The sequence below is a fragment of the Salvelinus fontinalis genome, chromosome 37, assembly GCF_029448725.1.
Source record: "Salvelinus fontinalis isolate EN_2023a chromosome 37, ASM2944872v1, whole genome shotgun sequence".
Lineage (NCBI taxonomy): Eukaryota > Metazoa > Chordata > Actinopteri > Salmoniformes > Salmonidae > Salvelinus > Salvelinus fontinalis.
Window position 1 is genome coordinate 6,275,842 of NC_074701.1, and position 20,242 is coordinate 6,296,083.

The window sequence follows — 20,242 nt, forward strand, 5'->3', positions numbered from 1 at the left end:
AAACTACAAGTGCATAAGAGTGAGATTATGACCGATCCATAAAGAACCCAAACCCTATATCCTAGACACTTGTGAAAATCTGAGAGGTTTGGAAAAGCCAAATGGCAGAAATTCCACCTAGCCTATCAGAGTCCAAGGTGGTGCTATTGACATATTGCTCAAACCTATCAAATTCTCTCAGATCTCCACAAATGTGTAGAGGGTAGGGACTAGTGGTTGTTTCTGGACAGGGACAAGTTCAGGGTTTGGTTAGGGGTAGTGAGCCTCTAAGGTGAAGGAGGTGGGGCAGTGCAAGCATGCTCATAAGGAGCCTACTGTACCTAAGGCAGCCAGGGCCAGGGAGGGAGAGCAGGGGGGCCAGTGGTTGTTTTCGGTCGGTGATGTGTCATCCGGAGGGGGGACATGGGCGGCAGGAAACGTAGCAGATCTGATGATGTCATCAGCAGACTTTCTTTTTGGTGCGGGTGAATCTAAATTGGTAACCAGAGGAACTGGACTATCAGTGTCTGAGTGAGTACCCTTAATCCCCTTAACCACAGCTGAACATTTCAACATCATCTGTCTGAAATGCTGTGTGACAATCTTTACACCGCAAATGTACAAGTGTTGAGGTGAAAAGTGTTGTGAGTGTTATATCTGAGTGTTGATTCGAGTGGGGTTAACAAATTGACAGAGAATGAAGTGCTATTTGAATCACAGTGGAATCAACACTGCGTCGTGTTGTTGTTACTTGACTGTGTCGCGTTCATTTCCGTTAACTCTCTCAGAGTAGAAAAGATGTGGGAGGGGCCTCATTATCATATTTCCCAGCATAATTTGTTGCAGGTTGATTTTTAGAATAGTTTGTTTGTAATATCTATGTTTCTGCATGCACATTGATTGATTCATTGATCTTATGCTATACAAAGATAAATGACACACATTTTTCTAAACTAATCCAATCTAGTGTACCCATTACTTAGATGGTTGTTCCAGTTTAAATGATATGAACTCACTATTAAATCCATCTCAATAAACGTTTTACTGAATGGCTGGATTCTGATAGGAATTACAGTACTTATAATTTAATAAACTAGAATATTGTGATTTGCAGGTCTGATGTGTCCAACGAGCCAAGAATTTCAGACAGAAATGTCAAGGATAACTAGGTCATAACTAAATACATGACAAGTAGATTTTATATGGACATAAATGGTTATTTTCAATTAAAACACATTCACCTTAGCAGCCCTTCGGTGAAGGCTTCAATACAGAACTGCTATGAATTCAACAAACATGTCTCTGTCACTAACAAGCATAGTCATGGGTTGGTATCTCTCATGTTCACTTGAAAGGCATGCTGGGAAATATGTAAATAAGGCGTTACACCTACAGTGTTAAAACTACACCCCCCCCCCCCAAAAAAGACTAAAATACTGAAACACTACATGTGATTCCTTAACAAAAATAGATTGTAACAGCATCATCTCTAATAAGTGTTAATTTAAGTTGGAATTTGCAACAGTTTAACACTATTTCAGTGGGTCACATACAGTATGTAAGAAACGGTTACATTTAACATGGTGGATGTAAAATTCTGATCTCAAATTTGCTGTGTACATGGTAAAGATAATAACCCAACCTTACACTTACACTTATTATTCAGAATTGTTCACAGATTATGTAAATAGTTGTAGTGTGATGGCGCTCTAATCAATATGTATAATCTTGTCTGCACCGCTGAAGGGGTGCTCAGTCCTAGGAATGTACAAGTGTAATCTTAAAAGACAGTTCAAGACGGGAACTTAATTGCCTTCAATAGTATTTATTGAAGGCAATAAGGCCACTAGATCGTTTGACAGCAAGAAAGGCCTACAGAACCTTTAGTGGAGAAGGACCAGACTCCAAAACATGTCAGCAATAAATCATATTTAAGGGAATTAAGATGACATCCCAAACCTTCTCTTTAGATTATGGGGTACTGTAGGCTCACATGCCTTGATATTTTCCTTAGGTTTCTAAATTCTCAGAAAGTGTTCAGAAAGTGTTTGGTCAGAGAGAGACTTCAAACAGTATTGACACATTGACATTGGAGGTGGTTACAGTAAATGGTGTACAATTAGAGGTCACAATGTGGTGATTACACAATTTCAATCCAAACTGAAAAAAACATAATTGAAAGGACCCAGATATTGCTCAATGACATCGAGTCCACCAACCCTATACCATTACTAAAAGGTTAGGTGCTGCTTTGTATAGTTAAGCTTATCGATCTTGTTTATAGCCAACGAGGTTCAAGACACTATTTTCTTTCTATAATCACGTTGTTCTACAGTAAACCAACTCCTCATATCATGTCCCTGCTAAGAGAAGTAATATTAGCTAGTCATGCTCTTGGAAAGCTCTGTCTCTATTTGCAATCAATATAATTATTCATTACAATAATCATACTGTTATTAATGCTGGTGAAACCAGGTGACAGAGAGTGAATATACCGTGTTGTTTGTAGATGGGTGGTTTCCTGTAAATGTTGATCCCCTGATCTGAAAAGGCAAAGGGAGAAAGACATAGTCAAAACCACTGGGCACACCACGTCATTTCAACGTGGATCATTGGGGAATATTTGGTTGAGATGTTGATCAAAGGGATTACAAGATATATTCACCCACTCAAAAAGACGGACAAAAGTTAGTTGGATTTCCAATGTGTTATCACTATGCTTTCGATGATCTAAAAGCACAACTAAATTCCAATGGAAAAACAATGTCTGATTTTCGGTTTAGTTGTCACCCAAATGTCTATGTCCGTGCTTTCAATAATTTAAAAGCAAAGATCACAGAGATTACATTAAAAATAGATGGCGCAATTGATCAATGTTGTTCGAGATTCTGCACAGATTATTATAGCATAGCTATCTTGAATTAGAACACTTTATGTGATTAAATAAGAAGAAATGTATAGTTACCATCACCTCAAAATGTGGCCGTGGATGTGTTACCGATTTTAAAGCCGAATTTTACATTAGTTTGTAAGAAAACATTTTACATTCATTTTTAAAGCTGCAATATGTAACTTTTTAGGCAACCCAACCAAATTCACATAGTTATAGATCTGTCATTCTCATTGAAAGCAAGTCTAAGAAGCGGTAGATCTGTTCTATGTGCGCTATTTCTATGCTTCCTGTTCTTTACTTTCAGTTTTGTACACCAGCTTCAAACAGTTGAAAATACAATATTTGGGGTTATTGAAAATATATTTCACAGCGGTTTAAATGGTACAATGTTTCTCTACACATTATGTTGCTTGTTTTGTCACATAAACTGAAAATCAGCGAACTATTCGAATATAAGCAACCAGGAAACTTAACTTTAGGATATTTACTGTATCACAAAAGCGATAGTGAATTGTTTTGGGTTGTCAATGCAACCAAATATCAACATTTGAAGGAGATCTATCGTCTGCTTGAATAGTTCCATCTGTGCCACTGACTTAAGCAAAAAACTCACCGGAAGCGGGTGGGCGGAGCGAGGCGGGTGGAAAGGATGGGACAGGCAGAGCAGTGACTGTATGCTAGCAGGATAGTCCATATCTCCAATTATCTTTGCTGATAGCGATGTTGTGTATGAATAAGTGGGTGAATTGCTCTAATTTAGCATATATGGTAAAAAAAAATCTAATGAGTTTAAAAAAAAAGTGAATAATGACAACAAAAATGTTTTGTGTGACTACAGTGGCAGCAATAAATCACAAAAATCGTGACAGGTTTTAAGTGAGCGAGGCGTCATAGAGGACAACATGCCCACCCGGCTTCGGTTGGGTTATTATAATTCAAAACAATGCATTTTTAAATAAATCACGCATGCCTCGCATGCTCGCCTTTGGTGAGTTTAGGCCATATGTCTGGCTTTAATTCCAGTTTGTCTACAAATTAATCATTGGTACGTTGGATTCACGTCTCTATCTCAATCAAACATCAAAGTTAAAGAATAGGATCAAATCAAATCAAATCCAACTTTAAATGCACTTTAAATCATTTGATCTGATTGAGTCTTATTATTTAACTTAGATTTTTAGTTGAGATGGAGTTGAATCCAACATATCAATTATTATTTTGTAGTTCATTTGCATTTCAAACACTTTTCCAGTGACACATGAGCCAAAAGCATTATTGAAATGGAAAAAGTGGTAGAGAGAAGTTGAGTGAGAGCAATAAAAAGTCTCAGGTGACCAGTAGCAGTAACAGTGACAGGGTGCGCTCCGTGTATCTCCTACCTGGGAGGTGGAAATGTTTAGGGGTCAGAGAGAGAGGCGGAGTGACCGGCCGGCTCTCTGGCCGTTGGGGTATGGGGGAGCTCCGCCCGCTGAGTGGATCAGTGCCTCCGATGAGAAGAACCAAGAACAAAATGTAAGCTGGGCAACCATAAGGAAATCATAAATTTGGAGAAAGTTAATCTTGCAGAGCCAGACGAGAGTGTCTCTGAGTATTGGATATAGCTGTAAGGTCTGGCATAAAAATGGACGCAAGTGGATGTTACTTTACTCTGCAAAGAGTGATCCAGTTTTGAGAACTATTGAAGCATCCTGTATTACCAAATCAATGGATGGGAAAATCATGCAGGGGTTGTAGTTAAAGCATACAGCAGACAAGAAGCATACCAGAGCATACAGTGTGAACCATATGCAACTCTGAGTTTGGTACAGCTACATATTCACTCTGTTTGTCGCTATCCTAACACAGTAGATGAGGATGAGGACACACCTTAGCATGCAACCAGACAACATCAAAACACAAAAGGCCATAAGACTGATATCATATCTTATATCTAGTTTATCATTTAAAAAACATGTTTTATCCAAAACAATTGGCAGATTATTTCAAACTAGATGGATTCTGAATTTTTTTTCTCATCAAACCCTAACCCGTCCCTAATCCTACTAATCTCATTGTCGGTTAGTTAGTCACTAACCAACAATGTTAGTAACATACTGTGTCATGAGGTAATATGAGACCTAACCAAAGCATGCAGGCCAACCTGGTCTCAGAGCATTTCGTATTATTCTGTGTGTAATTCCGTAAACTCCATATGTTACATTTAGTATGGTATGTGTTAATTTGTGGATGTCGTAATTTAAGACATGTTACGATTTACAATTTCTATTTTACATTATGAATTTACTAAACGTACAACATGTTAGGAATTTGCAAAATGTATATATTACGAATTCTAGCTAGGTGGCTAGGTTGCTAATATTAGCTAGGTTAGGCGTTAGGGTTAGGAGTTGAGGTTAGGGTTAAGTTTAGGAGTTAGGTTAAAGGGTTAGAGTTAGCTAATAGGGTTAAGGTTAGGGGAAGGGTTAGTTAACATGCTTAGTTGCAAAATAGCAAAAAAAGTAGTAAGTAGTTGAAAAGTTGCTAATTAGCTCAAATTGTCCATGATGAGATTTGAATTCGCAACCTCCGGGTTGCTAGACATTTGCAATATACGCCCACCAATCCACTCTACTTTCAATTTTGCCTTAAGTAACTTATGTAACCATACCAAACGTAACATCTCGTACTCATTTTTTATACCTTTATTTAACTAGGCAAGTCAGTTAATAACAAATTCTTATTTTCAATGACAGCCTAGGAACAGTGGGTTAACTGCCTTGTTCAGGGGCAGAACGACAGATTTTTACCTTGTCAGCTCGGGGATCTGATCTTGCAACCTTCCGGTTACTAGTCCCAACACTCTAACCACTAGGCTAACTGCCGCCCCATTTGAATGTCCAGGATTTACATTTACTATGTTACGTCTAGTCTATGAGACCAGGCTGTGCAGGCAGACAAAATGGGCATTTATCATTAAACAGGCAGAATGTTAGTAATGTGACTTGGGTGGAACATTTCAAAGTTTCCCAAAGCTGAGAGGGGAGCCTGAGTGAAAAAGTTTGGGAACCTCTGGTCTAAATGAACTAGGCTTCATTTAGACCATTTAGACCTGCTGTCATGTCTATATCATGACAGCAGAAGAGACGTCTTTAGCCTGGTCCCAGATCTGTTTGCCAGTCAGTTGGTAAGAAAGGCACAAACAGATTTGGGACCAGGCTAGTCAGCTACTGACATTCACTTCACATCAAATGTGCATGGCAACAGTATACAGTGCCTAGCGGAAGTTTACATACCCCAAGTAAAATAAAAATATATATAAATGTTTATTAACTAATTAAAAATAAAACATATGCATATGTCTTTACACCCCTGAGTTAATACTTGGTGGAAATACCTTTGTACGCAGTGAATAATTTTTAATAAGATTCTACCAACTCTTATGGCAACATATATCCATTGTTTTTGTCAAAATTAATAAAGCTCAGGAAATTTGGTTGGAAATCATTGATGGACAGAAATATAAAAACTTAGTCTGAATGTCAAGCAGATTTATGTCAGGAAAAGGAAAACTCAGGAAAACTCAACACCTTTTGGAAATCCATTCTGGTGTGTCTTTGGAATTACAATTTTGACAAAAACAATGGATATACAGTATGATGCCATAAACGTTGTGCAGAGTTGGTGGAATCGAATTCAAACTCATTCACAGCTGTAATTGCTGCCAAAGGTGCTTCCACCAAGTTTTAAGGCTGGGGCGTGAAGACATGTTTATTTAATATTTAAATGAATTTAGAAAATGTTCTATAATGTTTCTTTCACTTTCAATGTAATCCCTTTCAGATCAAATTTTAAGGCAGCAAAATGTGAAAACTGTGCAAGGGGTGTGTAGACTTTCACTAGGCATTGTATAGTGGCTGAAGATGATGGTAGGGACATGAGTAGTTTAGCCATAACGTATGAGGCAGTAAGACTTGAATGAGGTGACACAGCTTGCCTTGGTAGTGGGGAGAGTGGAGGGACCATGGGGACTAGGGCCCTGTCTTACCTTGGCTATGGGGTAGGAAGTGGTGTCTGAAAGGGGAGGTGGGGCGGGAGTCACTATGGCTGTTACTGCACAGGTCAGAGCAGAGCTTCTGCATGCCTGTCAGAGTTTCTGCAGGGGAGGGGAGGTGAGAGAGGGGAGGGAGGACAGAGCCGGCGGGGAGACACCACCACAGATACGGAGGGGAGGGAGACGTGGAGGGGGAGATGTGAGAGAGATGTGGAGGGGAGGTGGAAAAGGAGGAGGGAGGTGTGGAGTCGAGGAAGAAGTAATACAGTCAGTAGACATACCATCACAGATAAAGACAGGGAGGGAGGGAAGAGGTGGAAGACAGGTGAGAGAGGAAACAGACCCAGTGGACACACCACCACAGTTAGGAAGGGAGAGAGGAGGAGGGGAGGTGAGAGAGGGTGAACGAAAAGAAGGGGGAGAAAATCGGAATCATGTAAAAACTAGAAAACAACAAACTTGGAGTAAAAACTACTTGAGGGAGATGGGGATAAGGAATAAGGAAAACGTGTATTACGAGATACACCTTCAAGTGAAAAAACAGTGTTTATATGAATAGCATTAATAAACTATAAACTATATATACAGTGGCTTGCAAAAGTATTCATCTGTAAGGGCTGTCGCTCTCCTCATCCTCGGACGAGGAGAGGAGAGAAGGATCATCAGACCAAAATGCAGCTTCAGGGAAATAAGCCATCCTTTTATTTACACGACGATGGCAACACGAAACACAAAACTCTTTCAAATTTACAAAACAAGAAAACGACGTCGACGAAACCTGAACATAAACTTACATAACTAAACATAAACTCACGGACAGGAAACAGACGACATCAAAATGAACGACCAGCCAAACAGTCCCGTATGGTATCGACACGACACAGACACGGAAGACATCACAAGAGACAATCACCCACAAACACACAGTGATAATGCCCTACCTAAATATGACTCTTGATTAGAGGAAAATGCAAACCACCTGCCTCTAATCAAGAGCCATACCAGGCACACCGAAACCAACATAGAAACAGATAACATAGACTGCCCACCCAAAACACATGCCCTGACCATAAACACATAAAAAACAACATAAAACAGGTCAGGACTGTTACAGTACCCCCCCCTCAAGATGCGCACGCCGGGCGCACAAGCACAAAGTCCAGGGGAGGGTCCGGGTGGGCAGTTGACCACGGTGGTGGTTCCGGCTCAGGACGCTGTCCCCATACCACCATAGTCACTCCCCTCTTCTTTCTACCCCTTCTAATGCCCACCCTAACACTACCTTCCCCTAAATAAACAGCTAGCACCAGGACAAGGGGCAGCACCGGGACAAGGGGTAGCACCGGGACAAGGGGCAGCACCGGGACAAGGGGCAGCACCAGGATAAGGACCATCACTGGGACAAGGGGCAGCACCGGGACAAGGGGCAGCACCGGGACAAGGGGCAGCACCGGGACAAGGGGCAGCACCGGGACAAGGGGCAGCACCGGGACAAGGGGCAGCACCGGGACAAGGGGCAACACCGGGACAAGGGGCAACACCGGGACAAGGGGCAGATCCCGGCTGAAGGACTCTGGCAGGTCCTGTTTGGACGGCTCTGGCAGGTCCATGCTGGCTGACGGCTCTCTACGCTCATGGCAGGCTGACGGCTCTTGACGCTCATGGCAGGCTGACGGCTCTCGACGCTCATGGCAGGCTGACGGCTCTCGACGCTCATGGCAGGCTGACGGCTCTCGACGCTCATGGCGCTCTGACGGCTCTGGCTGCTCATGGCTCTCTGACGGCTCTGGCTGCTCATGGCTCACTGACGGCTCTGGCTGCTCATGGCTCTTTGACGGCTCTGGCTGCTCATGGCTCTTTGACGGCTCTGGCTGCTCATGGCTCTCTGACGGCTCTGGCTGCTCATGGCTCGCTGGCGGCTCTGGCAGATCCTGTCTGGTTGACGGCTCTGGCAGATCCTGTCTGGTTGGCGGCTCTGGCAGATCCTGTCTGGTTGGCGGCTCTGGCAGATCCTGTCTGGCTGACGGCTCTAGCGGCTCCTGTCTGGCTGACGGCTCTAGCGGCTCCTGTCTGGCGGATGGCTCTGTAGGCTCATGGCAGACGGGCGGCTTTGCAGGCTCATGGCAGACGGGCGGCTTTGCAGGCTCATGGCAGACGGATGGCTCAGACGGCGCTGGGGAGACGGATGGCTCAGATGGCGCTGGAGAGACGGATGGCTCAGATGGCGCTGGGGAGACGGATGGCTCAGATGGCGCTGGGGAGACAGATAGCTCTGTAGGGAGGAGAAGGAGAGACAGCCTGGTGCGTGGTCTAGGCACCGGCTGCGCTGGAGAGGAGGAAACAGCAGGAGAGAGAACCCGGAGAGACAGCCTGGTACGGGGGGCTGCCACCGGAGGACTGGTACATGGAGGTGGCACCGGATATACCGGACCGTGAAGGAGGACACGTGCTCTTGAGCACCGAGCCTCCCCAACCCTACCAGGTTGAATGAACCCCGTAGCCCTGCCAGTGCGGCGAGGTGGAATAGCCCGCACTGGGCTATGCAGGCGAACCGGGGACACCACCTGTAAGGCTGGTGCCATGTACACCGGCCCGAGGAGACGTACTGGAGACCAGCTACGTTGGGCCGGCTTCATGGCACCCGGCTCGATGCCCAACCTAGCCCTCCCAGTGCGGCAAGGTGGAATAGCCCGCACTGGGCTAAGCACGCGTACTGGGGACACCGTGCGCTTTACCGCATAACACGGTGTCTTACCAGTACGACGCCTTCTACCTCCACGGTAAGCACGGGGAGTTGGCTCGGGTATCCTACCCGGCTTTACCACACTCCTCGTGTGCCCCCCCCCAAGAAATTTTTGGGTCTTACTCACGGGCTCCCAACCGCGTCGTCGCGCTGCCTCCTCATACCAGCGCTCCTGGGCTGTGGCTGCCCTCTTCTCCTCCTTAGGACGGCGATATTCCCCTGGTTGAGCCCAAGGTCCTCTACCGTCCAATATCTCCTCCCAAGTCCAGAAATCCTTATTGCTCCGTCGAGCATTCCCATACCGCTTGGTCTCTGTATTTTGGTGGGTGATTCTGTAAGGGCTGTCGCTCTCCTCATCCTCGGACGAGGAGAGGAGAGAAGGATCATCAGACCAAAATGCAGCTTCAGGGAAATAAGCCATCCTTTTATTTACACGACGATGGCAACACGAAACACAAAACTCTTTCAAATTTACAAAACAAGAAAACGACGTCGACGAAACCTGAACATAAACTTACATAACTAAACATAAACTCACGGACAGGAAACAGACGACATCAAAATGAACGACCAGCCAAACAGTCCCGTATGGTATCGACACGACACAGACACGGAAGACATCACAAGAGACAATCACCCACAAACACACAGTGATAATGCCCTACCTAAATATGACTCTTGATTAGAGGAAAATGCAAACCACCTGCCTCTAATCAAGAGCCATACCAGGCACACCGAAACCAACATAGAAACAGATAACATAGACTGCCCACCCAAAACACATGCCCTGACCATAAACACATAAAAAACAACATAAAACAGGTCAGGACTGTTACATCATCCCCCTTGGCGTTTTTCCTATTTTGTTGCATTAAACCTGTAATTTAAATAGATTTTTATTTGGATTTCATGTGATGGACATACACAAAATAGTCCAAATTGGTGAAGTGAAATTAAAAATTAAAAACTTGTTTCAAAAAATTCAAAGAAATAAAAAACTGAAAAGTGGTGCATGTATATGTATTCACCCCCTTTGCTATGAAGCCCCTAAATAAGATCTGGTGCAACTAATTACCTTCAGAAGTCACATAATTAGTTAAATAAAGTCCACCTGTGTGCAATCGAAGTGTCACATGATCTCAGTATATTTTCATCTGTTCCGAAAGGCCCCAGAGTCTGCAACACCACTATGCAAGGGGCACCACCAAGCAAGTGGCACCATGAAGACCAAGGAGCTCGCCAAATAGATCAGGGACAAAGTTGTGGAGAAGTACAGATCAGGGTTGAGTTATAAAAAAATATCAGAAACTTTGAACATCCCACTGAGCACCATTAAATAAAAATAAAAAATAATTGAAAGAATATGGCACCACAGCAAACGTGCCAAGAGAGGGCCGCCCACCAAAACTCACGGACCAGGCAAGGAGGGCATTAATCAGAGAGGCAACAAAGAGACCAAAGATAACCCTGAAGGAGCTGCAAACCTCCACAGTGGAGATTGGAGTATCTGTCCATAGGACCACTTTAAGCCATACAGAAAAAAGCCATTGCTTAAAGAAAAAAATATGTGGACATGTGGGAGACTCCCCAAACATATGGAAGAAGGTACTCTGGTCAGATGAGACTAAAATTGAGCTTTTTGGCCATCAAGGAAAATGCTATGTCTGGTACAAACCCAGCACCTCTCATCACCACAAGAACACCATCCCCACAGTGAAGCATGGTGCTGGCAGCATCCATCCCCACAGTGAAGCATCGGCAGGGACTGGGAAACTGGTCAGAATTGAAGGAATGATGGATGGCGCCAAAATACAGGGAAATTCTTGAGGGAAACCTGTTTCAGTCTTCCAGAGATTTGAGACTAGGACAGAGGTTCACCTTCCAGCAGGACAATGACCCTAAGCATACTGCTAAAGCAACACTTGAGTGGTTTAAGGGGAAACATTTAAAAGTCTTGGAATGACCTAGTCAAATCCCAGACCTCAATCCAATTGAGAATCTGTGCTATGACTTCAAGATTTCTGTACACCAGCAGAACCCATCCGACTTGAACGTGCTGGAGCAGTTTAGTCCTGAAGAATGGGCAAAAATCCCAGTGGCTAGATGTGCCAAGCTTATAGAGACATACCCCAAGAGACTTGCAGCTGTAATTGCTCCAAAATGTGGCACTACAAAGTAGTGTTATGCACGCTCAAGTTTTCTGTTTTTCTGTGTTATTTGTTTCACAATAAAAAAAAAAATTGCATCTTCAAAGTAGTAGCCATGTTGTGTAAATCAAATGATACAAACGCCCCCCCAAATAAAATTGAATTCCAGGTAGGAAAATAGGAAAAATGCCAAAGGGGGTGAATACTTTCGCAAGCCACTGTACATGAATAATAAATAAATATTTCATTATTAAATGATTTAACATTTAAATTATTTATAAGGAATATTCATTCAAGTTATTAGTGTTACCAGGGGGGGTCAGTGAAGATGTGAAGAGTAAAGATAAAAGAGGACAGCAACAGAGCAGCTGCAGTGGGGAGTTAAGTTTAAGGTGTGGTACAGAAAGAGTGACAGGCATGAATGTTACTCCTGCGAGTTGTGAACAAGTGGTCTTATGTTCTTGTCAAAGTAGTAAGGGAAGAGTGGAGAGAGGCAGTGCCTACTGTATTTATCAGACTATTTTCAATTCTTTCCCCTGTGCAACCTGTAAAGAGTAACAATACAAATCACACATGCTCGCACGCGCACACACATACATACACACAAATACACAGACAAACACACACACACTCACCTGGTCTGTGAAAGTGCTGCGGTGAGCGTGACAGCGGGGTGTAACTATTGCGATTGTAGACGTGTGATCCAATAGAGCCCTGACTGGTGGACCTCTGGAGGATGCGTTCCCTCATGTCATAGCAGCCCTAACAGGGACAACACAGTGACCTCACCTGCCAATCACTGTCAATCCAAGAGCTTCTCTTCATTATAAAATTACAGAAGCTGTCTCTCTGGCAACAAAATTAAGTTATTCTATTCTATTCCTCCTGAACGCTTAACAAGAGTATTATGGTGTAACGCGGTACTGAGATACAATGTTCTCTTTCATACTTTCAAGTTTTGTTTTTGGAAGCAGATGTAATTACATCGTAGCCACAGTCCCAAGGTCAAGTAAAGATTGACATAAATCAAACCACTGACTGTCTTGACACAGGCACTCACCTCAGCAGACGGTGTAGGTGACATATTTCTTGAGGACTGAAAAAGAAAAAAAATCGATTAATATCAACATCCAACATTACCATACTGTAAGAACAGACACACCGAAACCCTGTACCACCAATGATAATAATTGGGTGCCTTACCTTGTCGTCTGGCATGGGGGAACGCTCCCTTCTCGCAGTATGGAGCTGGGGACACAGAAGGTGACTCAGCAAACTGAATGTGAAAGGATTTACACTAGACTAAACGTGAAATGTGCACTAAAAGTGTCAGCCTTCCACCTTGCAACGACAGACATACTTTCCAGGGTGGAAAGATGGAAGAAAGGTGACTTATGACAGTATGATTTCTGCATCACAGACGTTTTCCTTCAAACACATACTTACCCAGCACAGATTGTAACTTCAGAATGCAGGCTCGTTCATTTTTACATGATGCGTCACACACACACACGCACGCACGCTCGCACGCAAACACACACAGACGCTCATGCATGGATGCATTTGGATTACCTCTCCCACACTCTCCCTCCTCTCCTCCCTCTCATCCAGGGACATGGTGTACAAAGGCTCATAGGTAATCAGATCAGGGTGCTCTATGTCATAAATTGCTTTGACTTTGGGAATGGCGGCTAGGTCCCTGTAATCAAGGATCTCATTGTCTACTTTTGCCTAGGAACAGAGACAGACAGATAGACAGACAGATCGACACATACATAGAGACAGAGCGAGAGAGGTTATACACAACTAAAAGCACACATCTACTGAGACAGGTTAACACTAGCAAATATTAGTGATCAGCAGGGTTGCAAAATTCCTTGAACTTTCCCAAAATTCTCAGGTTTTCCGGAAATCACATTTGGAGGATTTATAGATTTGCTGCCTATTCCCTCCTGACTGAATCTTCCAATTTTGGGAAAGTTACAATCAATTTGCTACTGTCTATAGAATAACTATTAGGGAGTCTGATAAGCCTAGGGCCCCTTCTGTTTAACATGAGGATTGGCAGTAAGGGCACAGCAACATGAACAGTGTAAGTGGGAACAGAAAATATGTGTACCAGTAAGAAAAAGGACTAAGACAAAGTTTACACAGGGAGTCACAATTTATTTTAAGCTTCGTTAGGGGAGAAGTGGCCTAAATTCTAAAAATAAAAGCAGCACATCCAGCCCACTATGTGTGTGAGGGTAGATGTACGTTTGCCTGGCTACCCAGACACCTTGCTCCGGCCAAACGCTATGCCACGGCCATAGACCCCTAGTTCATTCTCCGCAATGAGTCTGGATTTTAGTACCTCCCCGACCCTTCACTGAATGCGAAGCACATTCAGGGCCGTCAGGTTGGGCCAGAGCCAGAACACATGTGGGTAAAGCGTCCGGTTTTAAATTCATCATTTGCTTTAATACTTGATAAGAGACCATCCAATCGCTGACTACTTTGTTTTGTACAACACCCCTCGTGCCCCTCCTCACCACAAACTACTTCAATAATAGCAGTCTCAGACTAAAGTATTTAGCAGAGCAGTGGAATAATTTAGTGTGAGTCGTCAGGCAAGATGTACGGGAGATAGAACTCACATATATGGTATGACCCGGTGAGCCAGGTATGCTTGAACCAGGTCTGGAACAGATACTCTCGGACGACGACCTCGAAGGCTGCAAGAGGAGAACTGTTGGTTACCTTATTGAACAGAAATTGAATATGTCAAGACAACATCTCTCGGTACAAGTTCAAGGGCATCTCTGGACTAGCTTTAAGTTATCTTTCAGTTGGCTCATGTCATCTCATCCTTTTTCAATCCGTATTGCAGGAAATTCAAGGGGCAGCCCCAACCAGGACTCGAACACGGGTCCAGTGACACCTGTTCGTATCTCTTACTGTTACACCAAGAGATCCTTACCTCTTGACGAGGTTGCTAGGTGTTGGGTTAAAGTTGCTACAGCATTATGTTTGCCTCCATTGCAAATGATGAGTGAAAGACACTACACGACCAATAGTATGTGGACATCTGCTGGTCGAACATCTCATTCCAAAATCATGGGCATTAAAATGGAGTCGGTCCCTGCTTTGGTGCTATAACAGCCTCCACTCTCCTGAGAAGGCTTTCCACTAGATGTTGGAACATTGAGGCGGGGACTTGCTTCCATTCAGTGATAAGAGCATTAGTGAGGTCGGTCACTGAAGTTGGTAGATTAGGCCTGGCTCTCAGTCAGTGTTCCAATTCATTTCAAAGTTGTTAGATGGGGTTGAGGTCAGGGCTCTGTGCAGACCAGTCAAGATCTTCCACACCGATCTCGGCAAATCATTTCTGTATGGACCTCGATTGTGCATGGGGGCATTGTCATGCTGAAACAGGAAAGGGCCTTCCCCAAACTGTTGCCACAAAGTTGGAAGCACAGAATCGTCTAGAATGTCATTGGATGCTGTAACGTTCAGATTTCCCTTCACCGGAATTAAGGGGCCTAGCTTGAACCATGAAAAACAGCCCCAGACGATTCTTCCTCCATCAAACTTTACAGTTGGCACTATGCATTCGGGCAGGTGGCGTTTTCCTGGCATCCGCCAAACCCAGGTTCGTCCGTCGGACAGCCAGATGGTGAAGCGTGATTCATCACTTCAGAGAACGCAATTCCACTACTCCAAAGTCCAGTGGTGGCGAGCTTCACACCAGTCCAGCCGTTGCTTGGCATTGTGATCTTACTCTTGTGTGCAGCTGCTCGGCCATGGAAACCCATTTCATGAAGCTTCCGAAAAACAGTTGTTGTGCTTCCAGAGGCAATTTGGAACTCGGTAGTGAGTGTTGCAACCGAGGACAGGCGATTTTTACACACTACAATGCACACTATTTTTACACACACACTCGCCGGTCCCGTTCTGTGAGCTTCTCTGGCCTACTAGTCACTGAGCTCTTCAGTAAGGCCATTCTACTGACAATGTTTGTCTATGGAGAGTGCAGGGCTGTTTGCTTGATTTTATATACCTGTCAACAACTGGTGTGGCTGAAATAGCCGAATCCACTAATTGGAAGGGGTATCCACATATTTTTGTATATATAGTGTATGTCAACTCAATCACTGCGTCATCAACAGGAGGGGAAAAGACACCTAGTTCAACACCTAACTTTGTTTTAGAAATTCCATGAGAAGATGTTTCATTGTCACATACACCAGATACTACGTGCAGTGAAATGTGTTGTTTTACAGGGTCAGCCATAGCAGTACGGCACTCCGGTAGCAAATTAGGATTAAGTCCCTTGCTCAAGTGCACATTGACAGATTGTTTACCTTGTTGGCTCGGGAATTCGAACCAACGACCTTTCAGGTACTGGCCCAGCGCTCTAAATGCCCCACATTGTCACACCTCATATGACAAGTAGATTAAATCTTTAAATAAAATAAACACATAATCTCGCAATGTCGTCAGTAATTTGCCTCTTGCAAAGTGAATGAGAGCATTTGCTTTGTGACTTTGTAATGTCCTTAATACTGTAAATACCACATGCCTTCTAATGGGAAATGCAGAATTCAGATGGAAACAACAGTCCTGAATTCATGTATTGATTGAATGCAGCCATTGACATGAATCATGTTTTCACAACCACATGGTTACTATAAATGTGGTCTTTTTACCACTTTTTCTCCCCAATTGGTAGTTACAGTCTTGTCCCATCGCTGCAACTCCTGTACGGACTCGGAAGAGGAGAAGGTTGAGAGCCATATGTCAGCCGAAACACGACCCCACCAAACCGCACTGCTTCTTGACACACTGCTCGCTTAACCCAGAAGCTAGCTGCACCAATGAGTCGGAGGAAACACCGTACACCGTGCGACTTTGTCAGCGTGCATGCGCCCGGCCCGCCACAGGAGTCGCTAGAGCGCGATGGGACAAGGACATCCTGGCCGGAGAAACCCTCCCCTAACCCAGACGATGCCTGGCCAATTGTGCGCCGCCTCATGCAGTGCATTAGACCGCTGCGCCACTCGGGAGGCCTTAAATGGGGTATTTTTAAAGAGAGTAGTTTGGGTGAAAACAACCATTAATTTATCGTTTGATATTTTTCTGCATGGTTCGAATTACAAGTGGGCTGGGCACCCCCATAACAAATTGGATGCCCCCAAGAGCCATTGGGCATCCACAAGAGTCAATGTATAATTTGAACACTGTTCATGTCTACTCCTCAAATATGTCTTTGTCTGTAGCCCATGCTCCTTCTACATGAGGGCGATACGGGTGTATGAGATGTAATGTGCAAATGTGTGTAGCATTTTAACACTGCAGGCTGGCTCCAGCAGGGGGCAGCACACAGCACATCATGTCCTATGACCTATGCGACATCATAGAGAAAGTAACACAGGATGATGCCATCGCATAGTCAATAGCGAATACAGTACCTGCCTTTCTGTTTTGTGGAGGAGTAATAGTGACGGAGGCAACAGCTGTGGAGGAAGGGAAGGGAGAGGGGGGATTCACAGGAAGTCACACACACATGGGCTCTCCAACCTGACTTAGATGGAGCCCATTCAGCTGGCCAGATCACAGTTCACCAAGGTTGGGGTCAATCCCATTTCAATTTAGTCAATTCTGGAAGTAAACTGGCATTTTAATTCCAATTCCATTTTTATCTCTCAATGCTTTCCAATTAGAACATTTATGTATTTTTTATCAACTCTTTCCAATGAGAAAATGTCTGCTTACTTTCTGAATTGACTGAATTGAAATGGAATTGACCCAAAACCTGCAGGTCACACGCACACAACCACCACAGAGAAAAGGACACACACACACTACATACACCGGTAGACATAGGATTAAAGGGGGAGAGAGGCATACCGTAGGTGTCTGCGTGATCACTGAATGATCACCCCCTACCGCTTCCCTTTGGCTCTAACCCTTTGATGTTTTCAGATCTGTTGTGTCTGGGTAGGTATAAGCAGTGTAGTGGTGGATTTTCCACCATATTACCTACACCTTACAAATCTGCAAACAGGTTTAGGGCCAAGGGGAAGGGATATAGGGGGCAAATTAGGAGTGGCTGATACAGAAGAGACACTTGCACAGTGCAAACAAGGTCAAGGTACAAGAGGTAGTGAATGGCCAGATATATTTCCTACCCGTTCCCTATGTCTTTCCTCTGTTCTGGTTGTGTTCTTACAGCCAGGGTGCCACACTGTTGATCCTGTGGAAGAGAACGGAGACAGATGGTATTAGAGAACAAAGACAACCAAACCTAACCTGGTTCCAGATCTGTTTGTGCTCTCTTGCCAACATTCATGGTCAAACCTAACGGTTGGCAAAACAACAGATCAGGGACCAGGCTAAACCAACCCAGCTATACCGTAATAACCCTTCAAATGCTCCAGGTATAACTTCGGCCAATCTTGCTACTCACCTTGCAGGTACATCTCTTCTCCTTCTGTGAACATCTGGTTGCACCTGCTGCATCGTGCACAGCTGGGGTGGTAGTGTTTGTCCCCTGCCTGGAAACACACAGATATATAATTTACATTTTAGTCATTTAGCAGACACTCTTATCCAGAGCTACTGACAGGAGAAATTAGAGTTAAGTGCCTTATTCAAGGGCACATCAGCAGATGTTTCACCTAGGGGATTCAAACTAGTGACCTTGCTGGCCCGACTCTCTTAACCGCTAGGCTACCTTCCGCCCTCAGGAGAATCCAGTTGAGTTTAACACAATATGCTTTCTTACATAATGAGTAGCATGCCACGGCTCAAATCAAATCAAATTTTATTGGTCACATACACATGGTAAGCAGATGTTAATGCGAGTGTAGCGAAATGCCTGTTCTTGTATGGATGAACGATGGCCGAGTTGGCCAAGTTGCAATAGATGGTATAAAATACAATACATATGAGATGAGTAATGTAAGATATGTAAACACTATTAACTTAGCGCTAGGGGTCAGATTTTTTTTTTCTTAAAATAACGTTCCCAGGGTAAACTGACATTTTCTCAGGCCCAGATCATAGAATATGCATATCATTTACAGATTAGGATAGAAAACACTCCAAAGTTTCCAAAACTGTCAAAATATTGTCTGTGAGTATAAAAAAACTGATTCTGCAGGGGAAAACCTGAGGAAATATAACCCGGAAGTGATTTCTTTTTTTTTATCTGTGTTTCCTGGCCCGTCTTTCTTCCATTTAAAAAGGTATCAACCAGATTCATTTTCCAATGGCTTCCTCAGGCTGTGACCAGGCTTTAGACATCGTTTCAGGCTTTTATTTTGAAAAATTAGCGAGATTTTTCAAAACTAGTCAGGTGTCCTCTGAGTAGTTCCTGCGCGCGAGAGGGGTAGCTCTCCATTTTCTTTCTCTCTTTTATTGAATAGGTTACGGTCCGGTTGAAATATTATCGATTATGTTTGTTCAAAACAACCTGAGGATTGATTATAAAAAACATTTGACATGTTTCTACGAACATTACAGATGCTTTTTGGTATTTTCGTCGAACGGAACGAGGCTGTAGTTTTCTGAACATAACGCGCAACCCAAATGGCGTTTTTTTGTTATAAAAGTAATATTTATCGAACAAAAATAACATTTATTGTGTAACTGGGAGTCTCGTGAGTGCAAACAAGATTGAAGATTATCAAAGGTAAGCGATTAATTTTATTGCTTTTCTGACTTTCGTGACCATGCTAATTTGGGGATAGCTGTTGTAGCATTGATTGATAAACTCACAAAGCTTGGATTGCTTTCGCTGCAAAGCATATTTTCAAAATCTGACACGATAGGTGGATTAACAACAAGCTAAGCTGTGTTTTGGTATATTTCACTTGTGATTGCATGATTATAAATATTTTTAGTAATATTTTTGAATCTGATACGTTTGGGAATTTTCTTCTGCCTTTCAGGACCTGAACGAGGTTGTAGTTTTCTGAACATAAGGCACAACCCAAATGGCGTTTTTTTGTTATAAAAGTAATATTTATCGAACAAAAATAACATTTATTGTGTAACTGGGAGTCTCGTGAGTGCAAACATCCGAAGATTATCAAAGGTAAGCGATTAATTTTATTGCTTTTCTGGCTTTCGTGACCATGCTAATTTGGGGCTAGGATTGATTGATAAACTCACAAAAGCTTGGATTGCTTTCGCTGCACAGCATATTTTCTAAATCTGACACGATAGGTGGATTAACAACAAGCTAAGCTGTGTTTTGGTATATTTCACTTGTGATTGCATGATTATAAATATTTTTAGTAATATTTTTGAATTTGGCGCCCTGCAATTCAGAGGTTGTTTAGGGAAATGATCCCGCTAACGGGATCCGTAGCGCAGAGAAGTTCAAGTGGCATTATTTAAAGTGACTAGTGATCTATTTATTAAAGTGGCCAATGTGCGATAAATCTCCTGGTAGATGCTGCACT

At 43.4% G+C, this 20,242-nt stretch overlaps 1 protein-coding gene across 17 annotated transcripts in view; it reads right to left on the reverse strand.

Annotated features, from left to right (window-relative positions):
• Positions 1 to 20,242, reverse strand: part of LOC129836016 (actin-binding LIM protein 1-like) — a 137,714-nt gene that overhangs the window by 15,190 nt on the left and 102,282 nt on the right. For 6 of the 17 annotated variants that reach the window (XM_055901734.1, XM_055901747.1, XM_055901736.1 and 3 more), the window contains exons 7-18: positions 18,241 to 18,328; positions 17,963 to 18,027; positions 17,243 to 17,287; positions 14,429 to 14,506; positions 13,365 to 13,523; positions 12,996 to 13,040; positions 12,853 to 12,888; positions 12,428 to 12,554; positions 6,897 to 7,004; positions 4,252 to 4,356; positions 2,475 to 2,522; positions 321 to 470 (exon numbers count right to left, since the gene is read on the reverse strand). In XM_055901734.1, the coding sequence (XP_055757709.1) occupies positions 321 to 470; positions 2,475 to 2,522; positions 4,252 to 4,356; positions 6,897 to 7,004; positions 12,428 to 12,554; positions 12,853 to 12,888; positions 12,996 to 13,040; positions 13,365 to 13,523; positions 14,429 to 14,506; positions 17,243 to 17,287; positions 17,963 to 18,027; positions 18,241 to 18,328 (1,054 nt within the window). The remainder of the gene's footprint in view (positions 1 to 320; positions 471 to 2,474; positions 2,523 to 4,251; positions 4,357 to 6,896; positions 7,005 to 12,427; positions 12,555 to 12,852; positions 12,889 to 12,995; positions 13,041 to 13,364; positions 13,524 to 14,428; positions 14,507 to 17,242; positions 17,288 to 17,962; positions 18,028 to 18,240; positions 18,329 to 20,242) is intronic. The other 11 variants (XM_055901735.1, XM_055901737.1, XM_055901738.1 and 8 more) reach the window with 11 other exon arrangements.